We start from the raw sequence: 19636 nt of genomic DNA on the forward strand, positions 1-19636 counted from the left end.
GTGTGCCACGAGGGGGTTGAAGGGGTGGGCAGCAGCTCCTGCCCAGTGGAGCTGGCTTGCTCAAGGGCAGCAAGCTGATGCAGGGGCTGGAGCACAGAACCTGTGGGGAGAGCTGGAGGACAGCAGGATTGCCCAGCATGGCTGAAGAGATGGCCCAGGGGAGATCCCAACCAAGGGAACTCAATGTCCTCTGTCCTCCTCTTATGGCAGATGAAGAAAAGATAGTGCCAGGCTTTTGCATGCTGGTGAGGCGAGTCACTGGGAGTAGGGCTCAGGCTGAAACACCTGAATATGCAGCAGATAATTTTAGGAAGAATCTTTCTTCACTCTGAAGCAGATACCTGCAGACATTATGGACTTTACAACTTTGGAAAAATTCAGAACTTCCCCAGACAAGGCACTGCTCTAAATTGGCCTGGGCTGAGCAGGGGGATTGAATTATCAGATATGCACCAGACTCTTGCAGGCTGAAAATCTTTCTGTTACTGTTTAGTAAGCATGTACTGTTTAGCCTGGGGATGCCTGCTTCAGGCATTGCAAATGGAGAAGGGACAGCAATTTAGTTGCACTTTAGGTCAGAAGTGATGAGAGAAGACAGTTTGCTTTGGCATACAAGTGTCACCTCAGTCCTGAGAGACTGCATTTTTTCAGCCTTGTTTTTTTTCACATGCTTCCTCCTCACACCCCCAAAAATACCTTTTGTGATGGTTATTTAATGTATAAATGCTTCTGGGTAAAGTATCAATAGGTCTTTGTATTTAAAGCAGAGCTACACTTTTGCCTCTCACCCTTCTTCCTAACTTACTTGCTGGTTTATGTGTAGTCTGTTTTTCTTGATAGACAAAACTATGCACTTCAATTTTTATTTTTCAGTCCTAGAAGTATAGAGGATGCTGGGTCCTGTCTTCCCTGTCATACTTGGTACACTCTCAGAAACTGCCAGATAAATTAATTGAGATGTGTTCAGCAATCAGAGGGATTTTTTTCCTAGCTTGGAGGGTATGTAAAAAAAAATGTTTTAAAAATATATTCACTGATGCATTCTTACCCTTCTTTGTTAGTCTTTACCAAACCAGTGTTTCTAATATGATGACTCTCCTAGTGTATACATTTTCTATAGTATTTTTAAGGGAGAATGGTACAAACAAGAATTCAGTCAATAACATAAAATATAAACAAAGCAGAAAGTAGGAAAAGAGTGAAAAATTGTGGTATATGACCTCCTTAGGCTGCCTTCCCATATAAAAGTGAAATTGGCATTCTTAAGTAAAGCTCTCATACTTGTTTGCTTAGTCCTGTTTCTCTGTAAATAGCTTCAAACTTGAGGGAGGCTTTTTAGTTTTTAAGAAGACTTCTAATAAATCACTGGTTAAGTATCAGATAAATTAGTCTGCTCTCTCAAGCAAACAGCTTGAAGGGATCTGATACTGTTTTGTCTGACTTGATCTGTGCACACAGGTAGCTATTGGACAGCTAGACAGTGTTTTGCTTCCAAACAGCTGCAGTTTACAATCTCTCTGAAAAGGACACAGGAAATAAAAGTGGATCCTGAGGGCTAGGAAAACCAAAGGAATTGCAGGGAATGGGTATTGTAAGGATTTTGAGGCAAACTGTGTTATTGTGGGAGAAAACATAAAAATACATAACAAAATTCCATGAGCAGATTTTCATTATTTCTGATGTTCATGTAACAACAGTTTTCTTTTTAGGATCACTTTTAAAACATCTGTGGCATAAAAGAGAATTTTGAAGGCAAACGAGTTTTCCATATTGTTGTGGACCTGTTTACTGTGAATTTACTGGAGCATCATCTGTTTCTCTTGTTTACAGGCTGTGTGGCAGGGTGGGTAGTGAAGCCGAACGAGGATGACAGTGTTCTGGAGTTACTGAGTCTTCAGCTAGGTTGGGGCAAAAGTGGTTTTAAAGCACTTTAAACCAATTTGTTTCATTTTTTATTCTGTAGTGTTACATTTCTGCATTATGTCAAGTTTTTGTTTCTGTCACATATTTTTTGGACACTGCATTTTCTGTTTGGGACTGACGTCACAGAGAAGTAACTCTTTCTAGTAACTCAGTTCTTCTGCACTTTTGTGTTCTGGGTTAGCCCCCTTTTTTTTTTTTTTTTTTTTTTTTTTGCCTCAAGTAACAAGAGAGGTAAAGAAGTAGTCTAATAGTTTGGATTAGAGAGTGAGACATACGAGAGCATTCTGTACAACCAGCGTGCAAAACTGTAAGAGAGCTTTGTTTTCAAGGCACCATATCTAGTTATGATGTCTCTATGGATTTTTCAAAATAGGGTTGATGTCCAGAAAAGAGATACCTGAATGACTGCCACCTGGAGTGGTTGTAATTTTGATCTTCTAAAGATCTTAAATTTACACAATTTGAAGAAGAAATGTTTTCTAAGGTTTACTGCACCTCTTTCAGAGGAATGTCTAGCATAACCCTGAAATATCTTATGATCTCTGTAGAGAGCAGTAGGTGAGAATACTTTAATACTGCTTAGTACAGTTGGTATGACTATTGTTGAGTATCTGTATACTGACATGCTTTGATATTTATTAGGCAGTATCTTTGGAGTTACTGCTTAGGGATTGCCTGTGCCAGAAAGTTATGCTATGCAAACTCAATCAGTATATCCAAAGGTGCAAGGATGGTCTTCTCAGACACAAAAGTGACTTTGAAATGCTCATTCTGGGAGAGTTTGTCCTGTTTTGAGAAACAGGGTAACTCATCAATATGACCATTTTGCTCTGATAACCCTACTGATTATAGACACAGTACTTCTGGAGAATTGTGGCTTACCAATACACTTGTGTGTTCTCTTACATAGACCACCAGCTTACAGATGCTTCAAATTTCAAGTTCCTGACAACTGTGTGTGGTACTGAAGAGAAATTTTTTGGCTTTCTGAAAAGAAAGCCATGTTGGGGCCCATGTGGTGCCTTTTTGGTGTGTGGGTGTCAACTGCTTCTTCCTTGCAGTCAGTCCATGTGATGAATTTAAGAGGTGATTTCCTATAAAACATTTGTGTTTTAAGCCTTTATCTTGCTTTGCCTAACTCTTGCTGTCTTGGGTTTGGTGCTCCTTGTGTTTAAAAATTTTGTGCTCCCCTCAGCTCATTTGAGGAATCATGCCTGGAGCCTCCTGGGTTGCTCTTATGGCTGTCCAGGCATTTTCCTTGTTTTTGCTACTTCCCAGGCCAGTTAAGCTTGTCCTTTTCAAGGCTATTGCTGCAGGAACAAATTTCAAAGTACAGTAAAAAACCTTTGATGGGCTGAATTGCACCTCTTGCAGATTATTATGTTCAGCATTCTTGTGACCATTGAAGCTTTTTAATGACCATCGGAGCAATAACATCAAAAGGGGAGAGCTATCACAAAGTCTTAAGAGAGGGGAAACCAGGACATGTGGTTACCTGTTCTCCATGGCTGCCCAGAGTACTCAATGGAAAATACAACTAGCAGGCTGAGGGTGAAGAATCACATCCTGGGACATTTCTGGGACATTAAAGTTGTCCTCAGCACTGGTAAACAAAATGCTGTCTTGCTCCAACTGCTTGGATTCCTTGTGTGGATTTTGTATGAATTGCAAAACTGGGCTCAGAACTTCCTTTTTATGGTGTTACCAAGAAAGACTTGTGCATGAAGCAAGCTTCTATTGTTACAAATGTGTTACGAAAGAAGAAGAAGAAGTGGACTTTGGTTGTTGTGTATATTGAAAAGAAATGTGTCAGTCTGATCTCTGGTTAAGTCTGAACTTGTTGAGTTTTGCTTTGGCTATAGCATATTTTGTTTTGAAAAAATTGGGCAGTGAGAGCTTAAATTCTAAATTTGCTCACCCAAGCACTGCAGATGTTACTTTCCAGAAAGTACTGTGAAACAGAGCAGATGGAGGCAGGTTTTGAGGAGCAGATTTGCTCTATTGCCTTTGGAAGTGTAGACATAATTCTCACCATCAACCACAAATAGTCATGTTTCAACTTTGCAAATCAAGTATTGTGAAGACAGAATTAATGTCTGATCTACTGGTCTGTGTTGATTTCACTCTTTAAGCCTGTGTTTAACAAGTCATGTGCTATAGTACTCTGAAATCTGTGTTTGTAAAGAGAAGGGCAAGAGACATTCTTCTAGAAGTCCAATGGCTGATCTTCAATAGTATTATAGGCTACTAGAAATCTTGGTTTAGCTTTAAAGATATCACACAGAAGCTGTTGAAATTGAAAAGAGTATTGTGCTAAAACAAAAAATTGATATATCTCAAGTCACAAGGTTGTTTTTTATTCATTCTAAGTCTCCTTTACTTACACATTTCTGTTGACTATTCTCTGTTTTTCCACTGGCTATTACTCTTATTAACATCCTGGTGATCTTAAAGAAGGCTTGAGAGTTCACAACTGGTGATGAGCTGACTCACGTTAAATCCAGTGTGTTAAGTTCTAACCTTTTTTCTTTTGACATGTGTATTTTGAGTTTGTTTGCTTCTAGAGACAAACAGTGCATGCATGTGGGAATGCTCACAGACAGACACACAAACTTAGATACCTCATATATATAAACAGTCATCTCTGTATCTCTTAAAAAGATATGCTATTTGGCAGTGGCCACAGTCCTCTACTTCTAATTGCCTCAGTGCATTATGTAAGGTATTAAAAAAACAAGGTTTGCTGAAACTGACTCTATGATTTCTTAGATTATGGGTGTTGAATGCATAGTCAACTTACAGGGTTTTTTTTGTGAAGCTTGTCTACAGCATGCAGTGGTATAGCTAATGATTTGCTATTGGGACTGGATGACCAACCTACTTTGAAACTTCTCTTCCAGTTCTATATGCTACTTACTGAGATCTTGTCTTCAGCTGAAATATGCTTAAAAGAAAACTGGACTATATATGTGTCTTTAAGTCTGTGTATGTACTTTTTGTGTAAATATGGGAGTTCTGTGTTCTGGACTGGATAGAGATATGCCTTCATTAAGACCAAAAGTGGTAGTTTGTTTGGATGTATAAAAATACTGGTGATAACAATCCCCATCAAAAAAAGTTAGTCTCTTAAAATGACCATATAGCCTGGCTGTAACTGCAGTAACTTGTCCTCTTTCTCAAAATTTTCATGTCAAAGGGTTATTTTGGCTGCTAGACAAACAACTGAAAACTGCTGAGCTATGTGGATATGTCACAGGTATTGGCTGACATGCATCTGTGTTGCTGCTTTTGCTTTCAGATGTTACCATGAGTATCAGTTGGAGCACAAGGAGCTATGGTAGTAGGAGTGTTTGGGAGAGCTGGGTCTTGTTTACTTGAGAAAGGTAAGAGTGTGATGGGGTTGTGGGAATTCCTGATGGAACAGAGTGAGAATGGGTGATAACTAGCCAGGCAAGATCACCCAGCAGAGATACTTTACCTTACTGAGTCAAAGAGGATATCACAAGCTGAAAATTGGCAGCTACAGAGAAGGAAATACTATATCTGCTATTGGTCCTGTAGCATGTTACTGAATTAGGAGACATGAAGCAAATTCCAGAGTATAGTTAATTTGTGCAGAACATCTATGATAAATGAGACAATATGAAAGTAAAATTCAGTGGAGAAAGGAGGTTATGTTGTGATGAGAGAACTTTGAGAGAAGGATAATGAGGAATAAAAACAAACTTTAAAACATCCTTCCCCCATCCCTCCCTTCTTCCCAGGTTCAGCTTCAGCTCCAGACTTCTCTTCCTCTTCTGTCAGAGTGGCTCAGGAAAATGGGGACTGTGATCAGTTTATCACACTTGTCTCTGCTGCTGCTCCCTCCTCACATTCTTTCCATTCTGCAGTTCTTCATAAACAGACCTGGTATGTCTTCCAGCATAGTTATGGCATCCTTCAGGCACCTGCTCAGGTGTGGAGTCATCTATGGGCTGCAGGTGATCTCTGCTGCACCATGGACCTCAGTGGCTGCAGGGGATGAGCCTGCCTCATCATAGTCTTCAGCACAGGCTGCAGGAGAATTTCTTCTCCAGTGCCTGGAGCATCTCCTCTCCCACCTTTTTCACAGACCTTGAGGTCTGTTTTTCTGCTGTTGTGCAGCAGTTTTTCCCCTTCTAAAATATGTTCTCTTAGAGATGTAATCACAGTCATTGATGGGCTTGGCCTTGGCCAGTGGTAGTTCAGTTTTGGAGCTGGCTTCATTGGCTCTTGTGCATAGATGAAGCTTCTGACATCATCTGACAGAGGTTATCCCTGTAGCCAGCCACCAAAACCTTGCCACACAAGATGGTGTGGAAAAAATCTCTAATTGTCTGCATAAGTAACCAGTGCAGACAAACATTGCCTGTATGTATGTGTTATCTGACTTTTGGTTACGCAAAGATTTTCATGTCATGATTTTGTCAAAGACAATTGCTTGAAGAAGGAAACAAAACTTCTTTCCATAGGGTGATCTGGAGCAAGATGAGTTGTATATGACAAACTGGGTGAAAAATCTAATGCAGGGTAGTAGAGTGAATTCAGCCTGATGTAGTTTTTGGTTTTTGATTGCTTATGGCTTAAACAGTATGCTGCCTAGGAAAGTTCTACAGCTGAAAAGGGTAATGTAGTTGACCCTAAAGGAAGGTTTTTCTGGGTTTCAAATCCTGTAGCTTCCATTTAAAATTGAAAATGGACTGCATTGCAGCTATTACATTGAAAAAATAAGTATAAATATACAGAAAGATCTGGATAAAGGCTATGAATCCTACTAGATTACTCACTTGTCAGAAATAAAGATGCTCTTTGTACTTGTAAGTGTGCCATTGGGGAGAGGAATTATTAAAAAAAATAAAATAATGAAATTCCAATGGAAAAACTATACCACAACTGTTTGATGTAGATAGAGATTTGTGTATCATGTCTTTTGTTTAATTTTTCAGGGATTTCAGATCTTCAACTTTACGTTGGAGGCTTTCAGAAAATTGTTGGGGTTTTGTGGTGGTGGGGTTTATTTTGTTTTTTTGTGTTGGTTCCCCCCACATCAGAGAGAAAGCAACTGCAGAACTAACAAAGAAATAATCCAACTGTATAAATGGAATGGAATGGAATGGAAACAGTAGTGTTCAGACTAATCTGTAATTCTCAGTAAAATCTACTTATGACTGACCTGCTGCTTTGCCATTTGATGGAGATTTCTGCAGTTTTTCTATTGTCTGTGCAAATCTGGTACCTAGATTTTTGAGTGTGTTTTTGCAACAATCTTTTAGGTGAATTATGTCTATCTAATACCCATCTTCTGGTAAAAGGTCAGTGGCTGTGATGTTCAGAGTTAACTTCAGAAACCAGTCACATCCATCACAAGAACAGAGGGGATAACTTGTTTTCATGTAAGGACAGAGGTCAGCAAGGTTGCTGACAGGAATAGAGAGTAATAGACTTTACTCAGCAGTGAAACCATGTTTCTGGAAGGGTGCATGGGTTTATGAGTAAGAATAAAAGGGAAATAACTTCTGTCCTCCTACTTCTAAGGAAGTGCTCCTTTCCAAGTAGCACTTGGTTTGCATGCTAGGGAAAAACTGGCATTTGTAAGCATCAGTTGGTGTTGCTCTAGGTGACCCATCTTGTATTTCGTACTGTGGTGGAAGTGTGCCCATTTCTAGCCTTTCAGTGATCAAAGACATCTGTATTGTTTGAAAAAAATTTTCTGATTCGTGTTTGAAGGGATCTGTTTTTCACTGGCATGAGTGGGTGTGGGGTCTTTTCATGACCTCTTAGGTAGACTGTCCCTCTGTGAAGCTTTCACCACAGTCTCTTTAAAGAGCACCATCTGAATCCATTGTTAGAAGTGTTTCAGTGTTTCTTTTTATTGAGTGTGAAACTTCGGGAGGAAACAGAGGAATAAGGTGAAATCAACGCATGCTGCTAGAGCTGGTTTGGTTTGTGGTAGTTTTTTGAGTGTTAGGCTGGCATTTCTTTCTTAAGGGAGATAAGGACAGCTTTAGTCTTTTCAGAGTTCATAAGGCATTTGGCTTATGTTTTCTCTAATTCATGTCATGAAGGTCTGAGTCAGGCATCAAGCCTTTTATTTAGCCATATAGAAACAATATAAGGAATATCCCAAAGACTGTGTTTCAGGGTAATAACTTCAGGTATTCTTAAGCTGCAGCTGGGAATAGCAGAAGTAGTTGCACATTATCACCTGGCTTCTGACCACTGTACTCCTAAAATGGATGAATGCACTGCTGTAGTATAATTTAACACTAGCAATAGGTATTACCTGAGGTAAACCACTTGTCCAAGTTCACTGGATGTCCTTTCAGATACATACCTACAGTATGCAGGAAATCTGGAAGTGTTTCCCTTCTTGGTAGTGCTGCTCTAATGTGGGATCAAGAAATGAAAGCAAAGCAACACTTTTTTTCTGCCTGTGTGGCACCTTCCAGGTGGTATTTATTTCCTCCTTTTGTCATCCATTTTACCTATTGCAATCCATTTTGATAGTCTTTAGAAGGCTTCTAGGATATACACAGTAAACACAAATAAGTGCTTTGTAAAAGTAAATAAATAGTGATGGCATTTTTAAGTATTTTTGACACTTCAAAAATTCTTTGTGGAAGTAAGGATAGCATCAGTGATGAAGATGCATATACTTGGAACTTGGGAAGAAGAGAAAAAAGAAAGTAAATTTGTTTTTTCAGGAAGAAAAGTATTTTTTCTATTGAATACAGTTCTACAGTAGTGTAAAGTGAATGAAAATTTTCACACACAAAATGGCCTCAATGTGCAGATATTTCTTTGAACTTTACCTTCATTTATGTGATCCAGATTGTTCTTGAATCAAAGAGAATAGCTTATGCACTCTGTAACTGCAATTTTCAGTAATCCTCACAAATCAGGGGACTGAAGGTGGAGACTCCTCACTTTGAGGTACCAATCCTTCCTGCCTGACCCCACATAATACTGTAAAGCATAAACTTGCAGGCTGCTAAATGCCAACCTCAGCTGCTGAATGTAACCTTTACCTGACTGCTGTATGGTTTGCTTATGCAGCCCCAGTGCTTTCCTCCTGTACAGTACTAGTACTGGGTTGGTGCTTTTTGTTTGGTACTTGATATGCACAAGCAAAGCATGTACAAGGCATATAATGAATATTAGACGGCTTTTCTTTCATATCAAATGGAAAGCAGAAAACCTGAATTGCCCTTATCACCCAGAAGCACATTATCATTTCACAGAAATGTATTAAACCCTGTCATAGGGAGCCAAGTGTTCGGCTGCACTTCTTCCCCCAGATGAACTGTTCATTAAAAACATTTTAGCATCACAGTTATTTTCAACTTACTAATTCTCGAAAGTTTTTTAGTATGGTTGACATTTTTGGAGAGAAACAATTTCCTGTAAAAACTTAGTGAGTTTCCCATCATAAGATGTTGCTTCTGTCACAAAAATAATGTAGACACATTGGCAGTTAGACAAGTGAGGATCTGTGTCTAGAAATCCAGAGCATAGCTTAGTCATTTGACTCTATGAGAAATAACATTAAATTAAATTGTTTATTGAGGCAAAATGCTGATACTTAAATGATGCAGTCTGAATTGTGCTTTTCTCTCTCAAAGTGGCTCTTGAAAGAAGATCTGGACCTAGGTCTATTAGGAGCACTAAGCAAGCATTTCAATCTTTCTGAGAGATTGTATTGAGAGCACTTTAGTTGCTGCTCTGTGCTGGGCTCTCTTGAAAGGATAATTTGAAGATGTTATAACATCCCACTATTAGAAGAAGTGGAAATCTAGTATTAGATAGGTTGAGCTTGCGTCTGGCAGTTCTCTCCAGTTCCATTTTTCCCCACATATTCTTGTGTATTTCCCTGATATTCAGATCCTCATTCCTAATTATATTTCCCTGTGTTCCAGCTTGTCTTGCCATCCATCACCTCTGAGTGTCTTGAGGAAGAAGAGAAACAAGAAAGTAATTCTCTCTGGAAATTCTTTCTTCTCTTTTGACTTCTGTAGCCCTAATATTAACTGCTATTGTTCTATCTGATTTCAGTTTCCAGGTACCTGAGCCCAGAAGGGTCTGTCATGTGCTAAGTGTTGAGCAATCTAAAGAAATTCAGTCTTTCCTCAGTGCTTGTATACTGCTAGAAATTGACAGCTGATGCTTGGCTATGTATTGGGCTTCTGAACCAGGAAACAACATGCTTTTTTTCTTCAGGGTGCAGAATCTTTTCACTTACATTGCTGTTGTGCTTGGAGAGGCTTGCAAATTGCTGCAAATGGTGTGAAAAAGGAAAACGATAATCAAGCAGATTTCAGAATGAGGAGAAAGTGTTATATAGACTTTATCTGACCTGAGGTCAGGAATGTTCTTTTGTGCTGTTCAGGCACTTACCAGTCTGATAAAACTGGAAAGCTGCTTGTCCCCAGTAACCACACAATGTCTATTAAGGGGTTTCTTCTCCTGAAAAGGACTGCTGTCAGTCGTGCCCTGCTCTTGCAGCTTTACTGAAAGCGCACCAAAGTACTGAAAAGTGTTTCAAAACCTGGAACCTGTCTACAGCTTAGAAGTCTGGAGGAATGTCTGTAGAAGATGAACAATGTTTTTTGGAGCAAATTTTTCTTGTTTTGTCAGATACCAGCTAGTCCTGAGCTGGTATCTGACAAATACAAGCTGATTGTACCTGCCCCATCGTATTACCAAACTTCAAAAAGCCGTGGTCAGGGATTTCCAGAGTGGGAAGTTCTGCCAGGCATAATGTGTTCAGTGGTCTGGACTTCTTCTGAGGCACAGTGAGTGTTCTTCATCAACATTTTTTTTGGCTGTATTATACTCACTCAAGCAATTTAAAAACTGAAGAGTCCGGGTCTGTATGCAGTCTTCTTGCTTTTCCCCACACTATCTGTTTTATCAGTGTTCTCTGACTAATTACAGGTTCTTAAGAACACAGTTAAGGTACTAGAAAACCCTGAGGTATTTTTCAGTCAGTAGCCTTTTTCTGATTATTCTCAATGCAGAACTTCTGATAAAATTAACGGATGAACAAATAAAATGTTTCCACTTGAGGGGAGAAGGCAAAAGGAAATTTTCAGTCCACAAGTGTAGCTGGGATGATTTTTCTCCTTGTGTGAACAATTTTGTAGTTACTGGCACTGAACTTCATCAGTGACTTTATTTGCTCCTCACTTGCTATTGTAAAACACTGTCATAATTCTGTTGTATATCTTTCTTCCATTTGACCCCAGGTCATGCTTGTTGCTTGATTTTAATAGACTAGAAAATGAGGATTGCTTTGAAACTGATTGCTTTGAAACTTTGAAGGCCTTGTCCATTAATTGCAGAATAATGTTAGACAGATGAGGATAAACACTCCTTAGCTGAACAATTCTGCCCACACTTAATCAAGCATATTTGCCTGTCTGTGGAACTGGCTGGGTGATGTCTTCCACATTTATTTTATGGCAGTGTGCTGCTCTGCTTACTCCTGAATAGAGCATGTCCTGAGGATATTCTGGAAATGTGGAGGCTGTGCCCTGGCAATGGGAACAAAGGTTGCACAGAGTAACTCCCTCTGATTTCAGTCATGATTTTGTCTTCTTGCTCCTCCTTTCATCTCCTTGAAGGTATTTTTTGGCCTTCTCCCTGCTTTTACTCACAAAGTTACTCAAATGATTTTTCCTCTTTAAAATGATAAGTAACTGGGTCAACAGCCTTGATTTTTAATTGCTATGAATAATTAGGAAGCTTTTATAGTAACCCATCATTGCTTCTTCAAGATGACTTAGCGAATCTCCTGATCTCTCCTTTCCCCGCTTTCTGCAAGTGTGCTCACTCCACATTCCACTGCTGGGATTGCCTTTTTTCCATGTCATTCCCAAGGGATATCTTAATAGAAAATCTTGCTGTTAAGCCAGAGTGTACAAAGCTGTAATTGCACTAGAGTGAGATGGAATATGGAAGATATTACAAAGCCCCCACAAATCTAGTGGTTTTCTTCGAGGAGTGCTTCCAGCTGTTTGCTGTATTCCGATTTGAGATTGTGTTTTTGCACCTGCTTCAGAAGTCTGGGTTCTGTCCACTAGCTAAATCAACTTGTTGCTTGAAATTAGCTCTACCAAAAAGTATGTCTCGTGTCTGCTTTGTTTGTGTTCTAATCACAGAACAAAAGGCAGGTGGTAATTACACTTCAGGGTAAATAACTGTAAATTACTGTAAATTTCTTAAGTAAGATTTGAGCAATTGAGGAAAATGCAGTTGAGGAAAGCTCTCCTGAATGTAACTGACTACTAGTAGTACTACTACTACTACTATTAGTTAGTTACTAGCAGTACTGCTAGTAGTTAGTAATACTACTAACTGGTAGTAGTACACCTAGGACAGTCTCCCTGTTCTTAGAACTGTGTTTTTCAAGAGGCAAAGTATACTATGTTCTGACAATGTTCTTGTGAATATATTGACTTCTCATTGAGGTAGTGTCACAAATGAAGGATGGACTGAACTCGTATGGGCTTTTGCAGAAGTGCAGGCAAAAGTGGAGGCAGTATTCATATATTCATATCTCAACTGCAATCTGCAGTTGAGTGGTGGGAAAAGGCAAAAGGATTCACCCTGGGGAGTTGCTGTACTTAATGTGTCAGCCATGTCCTTCATGTTTTCCAAATAAGCTTTGACTGAAGTTCTAAGCTTTCTGATACATAACATCCTGCTGTCCAACTTAAGAAATGAATGAATATTTGAGTCTTCTGATGGTTGAGGAAGCTGAAGCGTTCTCTCTGGATAGCATTAACACTTTCAATTAAAAAGAAGTCTTTGGTGACATGTACATTATCATTAGCATCCTAGTTGGTCCAGATTATTGGCTAACTGTTTAACTTCATGTTGTCAGTCTTGTATTATTTAGCAATATGCCTCAGGTACAAAGGATGATGAGTGAAATAAATTTTTAAAACTGCTGCAGTGAGAGAAATGGGTGTTTTGATATTTCTGTACAATGGTATAGCAGATCTAGTCATAGTAGAGAAGAGCTGTTGCACATTTGGGGTTGAGAAAGAAAAATGAACAGTTAAAGCAATTATGTGTGATACTGAACCATACATGCTTAAAGGATGAACTTCCAAGAATACTCCAAAAACTTGTGTCCTGTGGTTTAACTTCTGCTATGGCCATGAAAACGTAGGATAGCTCACCTGTTTCTCCATTCTGAATTAGAAAAGACTGTTTAATCATCACAGTTCAGCTCCTCAGTATTCAGACAGTTACCTGAAGTTCTTCCATTGCTGTTTTTCTCCTGAGAGCAACCTATGCAGCTTCTTGTCCCTGTAAAGTCTTATGTTTTAAAACATCTCCTCTAGGCTAGGAAATGGCAGGATAAATATTCTGATGTGTGATCATCCCAAAAATTATTATGATATTTTTAAGTAATATTATTAACAATATAGTTCTATGATTTTGTTTCATGCAAGATACACTTAGTGCTATTTCCAGTTTTTCCTGTGTGAAAGATCCTTCTGGGTAATTTTTTTTAGAAGTTTTGCAAAATTTCCTTCCTTAACTTATATTATGCCCCTTGATCTTTTGCTTTCTCTTCAGTGTGTCTTTGCTGTAGTCTTCAGAGATACTCCTTCCTGTCTGATTTCTGACTTTCATACTGTTACGTAAACCCATGGCTTCATATTTTTAGGCTTAAGTGTCCTTTTGTGTCCTTTTGTTACCTCTTCTCTAAGTTAAAACATACTGGCCTTTTTATGATCTCTTCATGTCCTGATCATTCTTGCTCTATGCCACTGTGCTGATTGGCAGGTTTGAGTTTAACCTGGTGTGTGTGCCTTTGATTCTTGCTGCTCTGTATCATTTGCCTGCTTGACAAGTTCAGCTCTCTTGTAATCCTCACACCTCAGTCACTGAAAGCTGATGAAGAAGTGTATTTGTGTGGAACAGAAATATGCTGTTAAGTGTGCTGCTGCTACCAGCTTACTCTCTCCTAACTTTTTAAGCCTTGCTCTGACATCCCCTTTGTAGCCTCTCAGTGAATGTGGTAAGCTGTTACTCTCAGGTAGCCTAGTTTTAGGTAGCAGACTTTGTCTAGCATAGATATGCTAGAACATTAAGCAAATAGCCTGTTACAAAAACAAGTGCTCATCCCACTACTTTGATAATTAGCTTCATTAACTGTACAGTTTTTCATGTAGAGAATGATTCAGAAAACATATTAATTCTGGAAAAATTGTAGAGTTGGGTTCTCTGTGTTGCTAAATTTCTGTATCAAGTATCATCATTTGGAGGGTATAATGGCTGTCCTGACTGTAAGCAAAATTCACATTGTACTTAAAACATCTTTGAATTCTTTCTCATTTTGCCTTGTAATAAATCCTGAAGGCCAGGTCTCTGTCACTTTTATGTGACCTCACAACAAAGTTTTGAGAGTCTGAACCAGCCATCAGTATGTGCAATAAATAGCACTCAACTCCCTTCCTTGAGCACTGCTGAAACTTAATCTTTTGTCTTCTCTCAGCATGTGATATCTTCAGGTTTTTTCTTTGAAGTTAATTAGACTTTTAAGTTCATGAGAAACAGAATCTTTGATTCAAGAGTCCACCAATATATATAGTTGGTTTTCTGGAAGAGAAGCATTTTTATTCAAAAAATTTGATTTGCTTATTTCTGGTAGTTAGTCCTTAGTTTTGATCACTGTGTTGTATTACAGCTTCTTCAGATGAGAGCACAGTGAACAGTGTTGTAATGAATTTCCTTGATATAAATACATTGTGCCATGGACTTTATCACTCTGCTGGAACAGCATTTGGATGAGTATGTCAGTTCTGTGTTTACCATGATTACATCTTTGGCATTAACATTCAGTTTGTTCTGTAATCAGTTATGTATGGTCCTCTACTTGGTAACTGTGCTGCTCTTAAACTTCACAGAAAACAGCAAGCTGAAAAAAGGATGCATTTCGTGGGAGGCTTTTAAAAGGTTTCCAGGTTCTAATGAACAATTGTTGTTCTCAAAGACTTATAGCCCTTCCTATTTCTTGCCACATACATGCCAGAATTAATGGATTGAGCATTGTTAAAATTGTGGATTTAGAACTTTTACTCTGTGAGTTTTTCCCAAATTATGCCTTTTTTAGGAGGAAAAAAGAGTTAGGGCATAGTAATTTCTAGTTCTTGAATTGAACTTTTCTAAGTTAGCTTTTAAATGGAGCATGTTTTCTAAATTCATGGCTTTTGATTGTGTGAATGTATGTAGTTGGGGAGCTAACTGTTATTTTACTGTACATTTCCACTAGTATACTAACTCCTACTGAGGATAAAAATGCCTTTTTATATTTTCATGTTGCAACTGAGAAGGTTGCAAATGCACACTGGAAAAAAAAAAAAAAAAGAAAAAAAGAAAAAGACCTGATGGATTTTCTTCCTTGTTCTCCAAACAGGCAGGCAGCAGTATGATTTTATAACTTCATTTTCTTTGGCCTCAATATATTCTCACCCTAAATCAAGTGGACAATATATTATGTTCTTGCATCCTCATTTGTGGGTTGCATGCTATCTGGAGAAGTGGCCAAAACAGCTGAAATTTAAAAGAAAAAGTAGTAGTTGTATTTCCTTCTGGTATGACAGCTCTGGTTGAGGGATTGAGGATTAGAGGCAGTGAGCACAAACTGAATCATAGGAGCTTCCTTCTGAACATCAGGAAACAGAGATGGGGACTGGCACAAGTTGCCCAGGGAGATTTTGGAGTTTCCCATGTTGGAGACACTCATCTGGACATTGTGCTGAGCAAGCTGCTCTGGGCAGTCAGCTTGAGCAAGGAGGTTGGACAGGATGACCTCCTCCAGTGGCTCCTTCCATTTCCAACATCAGCTATTCTGTGGTTCTGTGGTTCTTTGTCTTTTTCACAGCAGACTCGTTTCCATAGTAATCAGCAATGACGGCAGATTATTTCTTCCACATTAAAAAAGCTGTCAACATTTTTCTCTGAAGCATGAAATGGGAGGTTCCTACCTCCAAAAAATGTTATCTTTCTTCAGAAGTGCTTTCTCTTCTAATTCTTGGAAGTGACTTTTAAGGCATTTCAAGTAAAAACATTTTACCAAAGATTGATGTATACGGACTTCAGAAGGTAAAAATCAAATATTTGTTCAATTTCAGCTGTGGGCTTTATATGAAAGTCAGTTTAGATAGAGCACCCCAACTTCTGTTTTGGAGAAAGCATGTTCCCATAGTAAGCTCTTTGGAGGAGAGGGACACCTGAAGCAAGTATTTGTGCTAAAGCACTTCTATCTTAGTAATATAGTTGGCAAATTTAAACTTTAATTTTTTTTCAGAATGTCAACTGTTGCTCTAATTTCAAATTTAAATAAGAATCGACAGCTTTTCAGAGACCAGCAATATAATTTTCTGACTGTCTTTTGTTAGATATCAGAGGAATTTTATGAAGGAAGGTGAGAGACATTCTTTGACTGAATGTCTTTGATTTGAATTTATGATCCTGTTCATAACTTTTCATGTTGCTGAGAAGCATAAGCTCTTGAAAGCTTTGTCTGTAAGCAAGTGTAGTAGTCTAACTTGTAACCCACCAGGAAAATGTCCATTTCATGAAGAGAAGTGACACAAGGCTTCCTACAGTGAAAGTGAAAACTGCTTCTCTGGGACAACAGCAACCCTCCAAGATTTAGCTGGCTCAAAAATAAACCCCAAAACCCCCGACAAACAAACCAAAACCAGCCAAAACCAACCAAACAGAAAAACAAACAAAAAAAAAATCCCAAAATAAACCAGCTAGATTTATTGTAGAAACATCTTGTTTTGTTGTGAGTCTTTTTGAAGGCAAGGTCATATGCTTGTTTTTCCGTTGAGAAAACAAGGTCTTAAAGCTCTTTAATTTTATGTGTGGATGAAAGCAGATTTTAAGGAAGAAAGGAAGGAAGGAAGAAAGAAAAAAGTTATTTGAAAAATTAGGTATTTCTGATGAATCTATAAAGTGAAAATCCATATTCTTCCTCTGGAGTGCCAAATAGATGAGGTGTTTCAACCAAGGCACACTTCCAGATGTATCAGCAGTAAAAATTGCTGATAAGTGAAAATCTGTTCATATGTTCTTTAATTAAGTGCTGAGGTAGTATTTTACCTTGCTAAAACTTTCCCCCTTGAATATGAAAGAAGAGCTGCCAGAAAATAAGCTCGTGTCATTCCAGAGTAATGTACAAGACAAAAAGATCTGTTGGGTGACTTTCACCAACTGCTGGTTCTCCAGATAGCTTTTGTTAAGTACCATGTATATGAATTTTGGGTTATAGCAGCAAAAGTGATTGTGGGGAGGGGGTGGTCAGGCAGTCTGTGAGGCAGTTTGCCATCTGGAGGTGGTATGAGCAGTCTGTTCACCAGGGCTTTCACACAGAAATTAACTCTGGACGATTTTTCAGAGGACGCTGGCAAAAGAACAGCTAGACAAAAGTGAAGCTCTTCAGAAAAATTACCCACATCACACCTTGCAACAGCTACATGGTTTCCAGCCATAGAGATCATAACAAATTCATCCTGGGCTAGTGAAGATGGTGTTACTGAATAAAGGGAGCACTTTTTGTGTGCTGTGGAAATCCAGTGGTTGCTTCTGACCTGGTTGTTTTGTGGATTGCTGTCAAAAAAATCAGCTGGATGCCCTGTGTTTGGTAACTGGCCATTGCAGCTACTCTGACTCTCGAAGTTGTTTGGAAAACATGAGAGAGCAGGGGATTTTTGTGTGTGTGTGTGGCTGTTGGACTTTTACTTCTTTGCTCCAACTTTCTGATATTGTCTAACCTATCTAATCAAACATTGGTGAGGGTAGAATTTATCTTGGAAGTAATCTAAAGCACTTTATTCTTTTTAGCATCCAAATGTTTGTGGTTTGCAACAGCTTTATGAAGGTTTGTATCAAACTGCTCCCATCCTACAGCAGAAATTGAGCAGACTGAAGTGGTTCGTAGTTCTGCTGTACTGTTATTTTCTTTGAGCTCTTAAACAAGATGCCACTGAAATTCTGCATCAACAGTTAAGGAGTATTAGTTGGTTTTTGGATAAACTGGAGCTCCAGCTAAGTGACAAAGGCTTGACTAAGCTTGCTTTAGATTGCTCTCTGCATTTTTCCTGATGAGAGGCATGTCACATACGTGGTTCTTTGATTTGCCAGTAGCAGTTTACGTTTCTAATGGCCAGTGTCCTCCTTTGCAATCCTGTCAGATTCATTGGCAGATTTATCAAGCTGTGGAATTGCCAGCAGCCCTGTAGGTTTGTACACCACAGCTGCTGTGCAGTGACTGACTACTGCCATGGAATAGCAGCTTTTAATGCTGTGTGTGTCTCTTCGTATTTAAAAGGATTTTAAGTCATTTGTACAGCATTTTATTGCTCTTTACCTACAGAGACTCCACTTCTTTCAGTGCAAGAGTCTGTGCATTTTATTAGAAAATGTTAGTTTAATATCTGAGACACGAGGCATTAGTGAACGTGAAAAACACCAGTATAGGTTTCATTACTGTAGAGGTGCTTCTCATACTGGTCTGTGTTAGAAAAATGCCTTTTTTAGTGCTCCAAGTTTTTGTCAAAGTGAAAGAGACTCTCCAAACAGCCTAGGGGCTGCCAGTTTAGCATTAAGACACAAGCACAGAAATTCTTGGTGTTTCCCCAGAGGTCAAATGGAACTCACTTGAAACATCATCAAAACCAAATGATCCAAATGATTTTGACTAACTGGCAGATTCCAATTTAAATAATGCTGAGTTTTTCCTAGCCTGCTCTACTTGTAACCCTCAAATTATGCTTCATTTCTTGTCTTTAATGCCTTTCTGCTTTTCATCAGTCCAAACAGCTGACTTCAGTAACTGACTTCTATTGTCCTTCAAATTATATGTGAGGCTTTCTTTCTATGTCAGGTGCACCGTTTTGCAGCTCTTAAAGCCTTTGCATTTTTTGTTGAAGTCCTTCTCTCCCTCTCTCTCTCCCTGTCTCTCTCTCTCTCTCTGTGTCTCTCCCCCTCTGCCCCTCTTTTCTTCAGATTACTGTTTTCTACTTGGCAGAAAACAGAAAAAATGTTTTTAATTGTCAATCAAGTCTTAGCTAAGTGAACTCTCCTGAAGCTGGTAGCTATCCCATGGGTTTATATTTAATTTTGAGTACTGGAATGGTGTAAGCTTGTGTATTATTCTTATTGATTAGAAGTCTTGGTTTTTATTACCAGTCTGCCCTGTGAGGGAAAAACACATTTAAAAGAAAGATCCATGGAAGCTTGAAGAAGCTGAGCTCGATCACGTCTTTTTCAAAATTGTTTGGAAGTTAAGTATGCTTGACAGCAATAGCTATGTAAATCAAAACCAATGATTTTTCTTTGGAGATCATGCAAACCAAAAACTAGAAGAGGTCAAGTGTGTGTTTACTGTACCAGTCTTGGTGTGTACAGGGAGTTCTCACTCATTACAGGGCAGTTAAGTAAGCAACCTACCTGGGACTGTAGACCTGTTGGTAAACTTGGGTGCTTCATTAAACAGTTTAAAATATTCCCAAAGTGCTCCATAACACAGTTTGTGTTACTTGAAGCCTACATTGTAGATGTGTGCAGTGCAACACACTGGATTAAATAACTGAAGGGAATTAAATAATTGAACCCTGCTGTCCAGTGCTGTGAGTGAATTCCTTCACTTGCAATATCTGCTGGCCAA

General features: G+C 38.8%; 1 protein-coding gene across 2 annotated transcripts in view; it reads left to right on the forward strand.

The window, feature by feature from the left end:
- The window catches only part of RNF38 (ring finger protein 38), a 107333-nt gene that overhangs the window by 8786 nt on the left and 78911 nt on the right, over positions 1 to 19636 (forward strand). The window contains exon 2 of one of the 2 annotated variants that reach the window (XM_056513118.1): positions 5222 to 5306. The exons of the other annotated variant lie outside the window; for it this stretch is intronic. Coding sequence (XP_056369093.1) covers positions 5258 to 5306 — 49 coding nt within the window. The 5' untranslated portion in view covers positions 5222 to 5257. The remainder of the gene's footprint in view (positions 1 to 5221; positions 5307 to 19636) is intronic. 2 annotated transcript variants of the gene reach the window in all.

The sequence above is a fragment of the Oenanthe melanoleuca genome, chromosome Z (assembly GCF_029582105.1).
Source record: "Oenanthe melanoleuca isolate GR-GAL-2019-014 chromosome Z, OMel1.0, whole genome shotgun sequence".
Taxonomy (NCBI): domain Eukaryota; kingdom Metazoa; phylum Chordata; class Aves; order Passeriformes; family Muscicapidae; genus Oenanthe; species Oenanthe melanoleuca.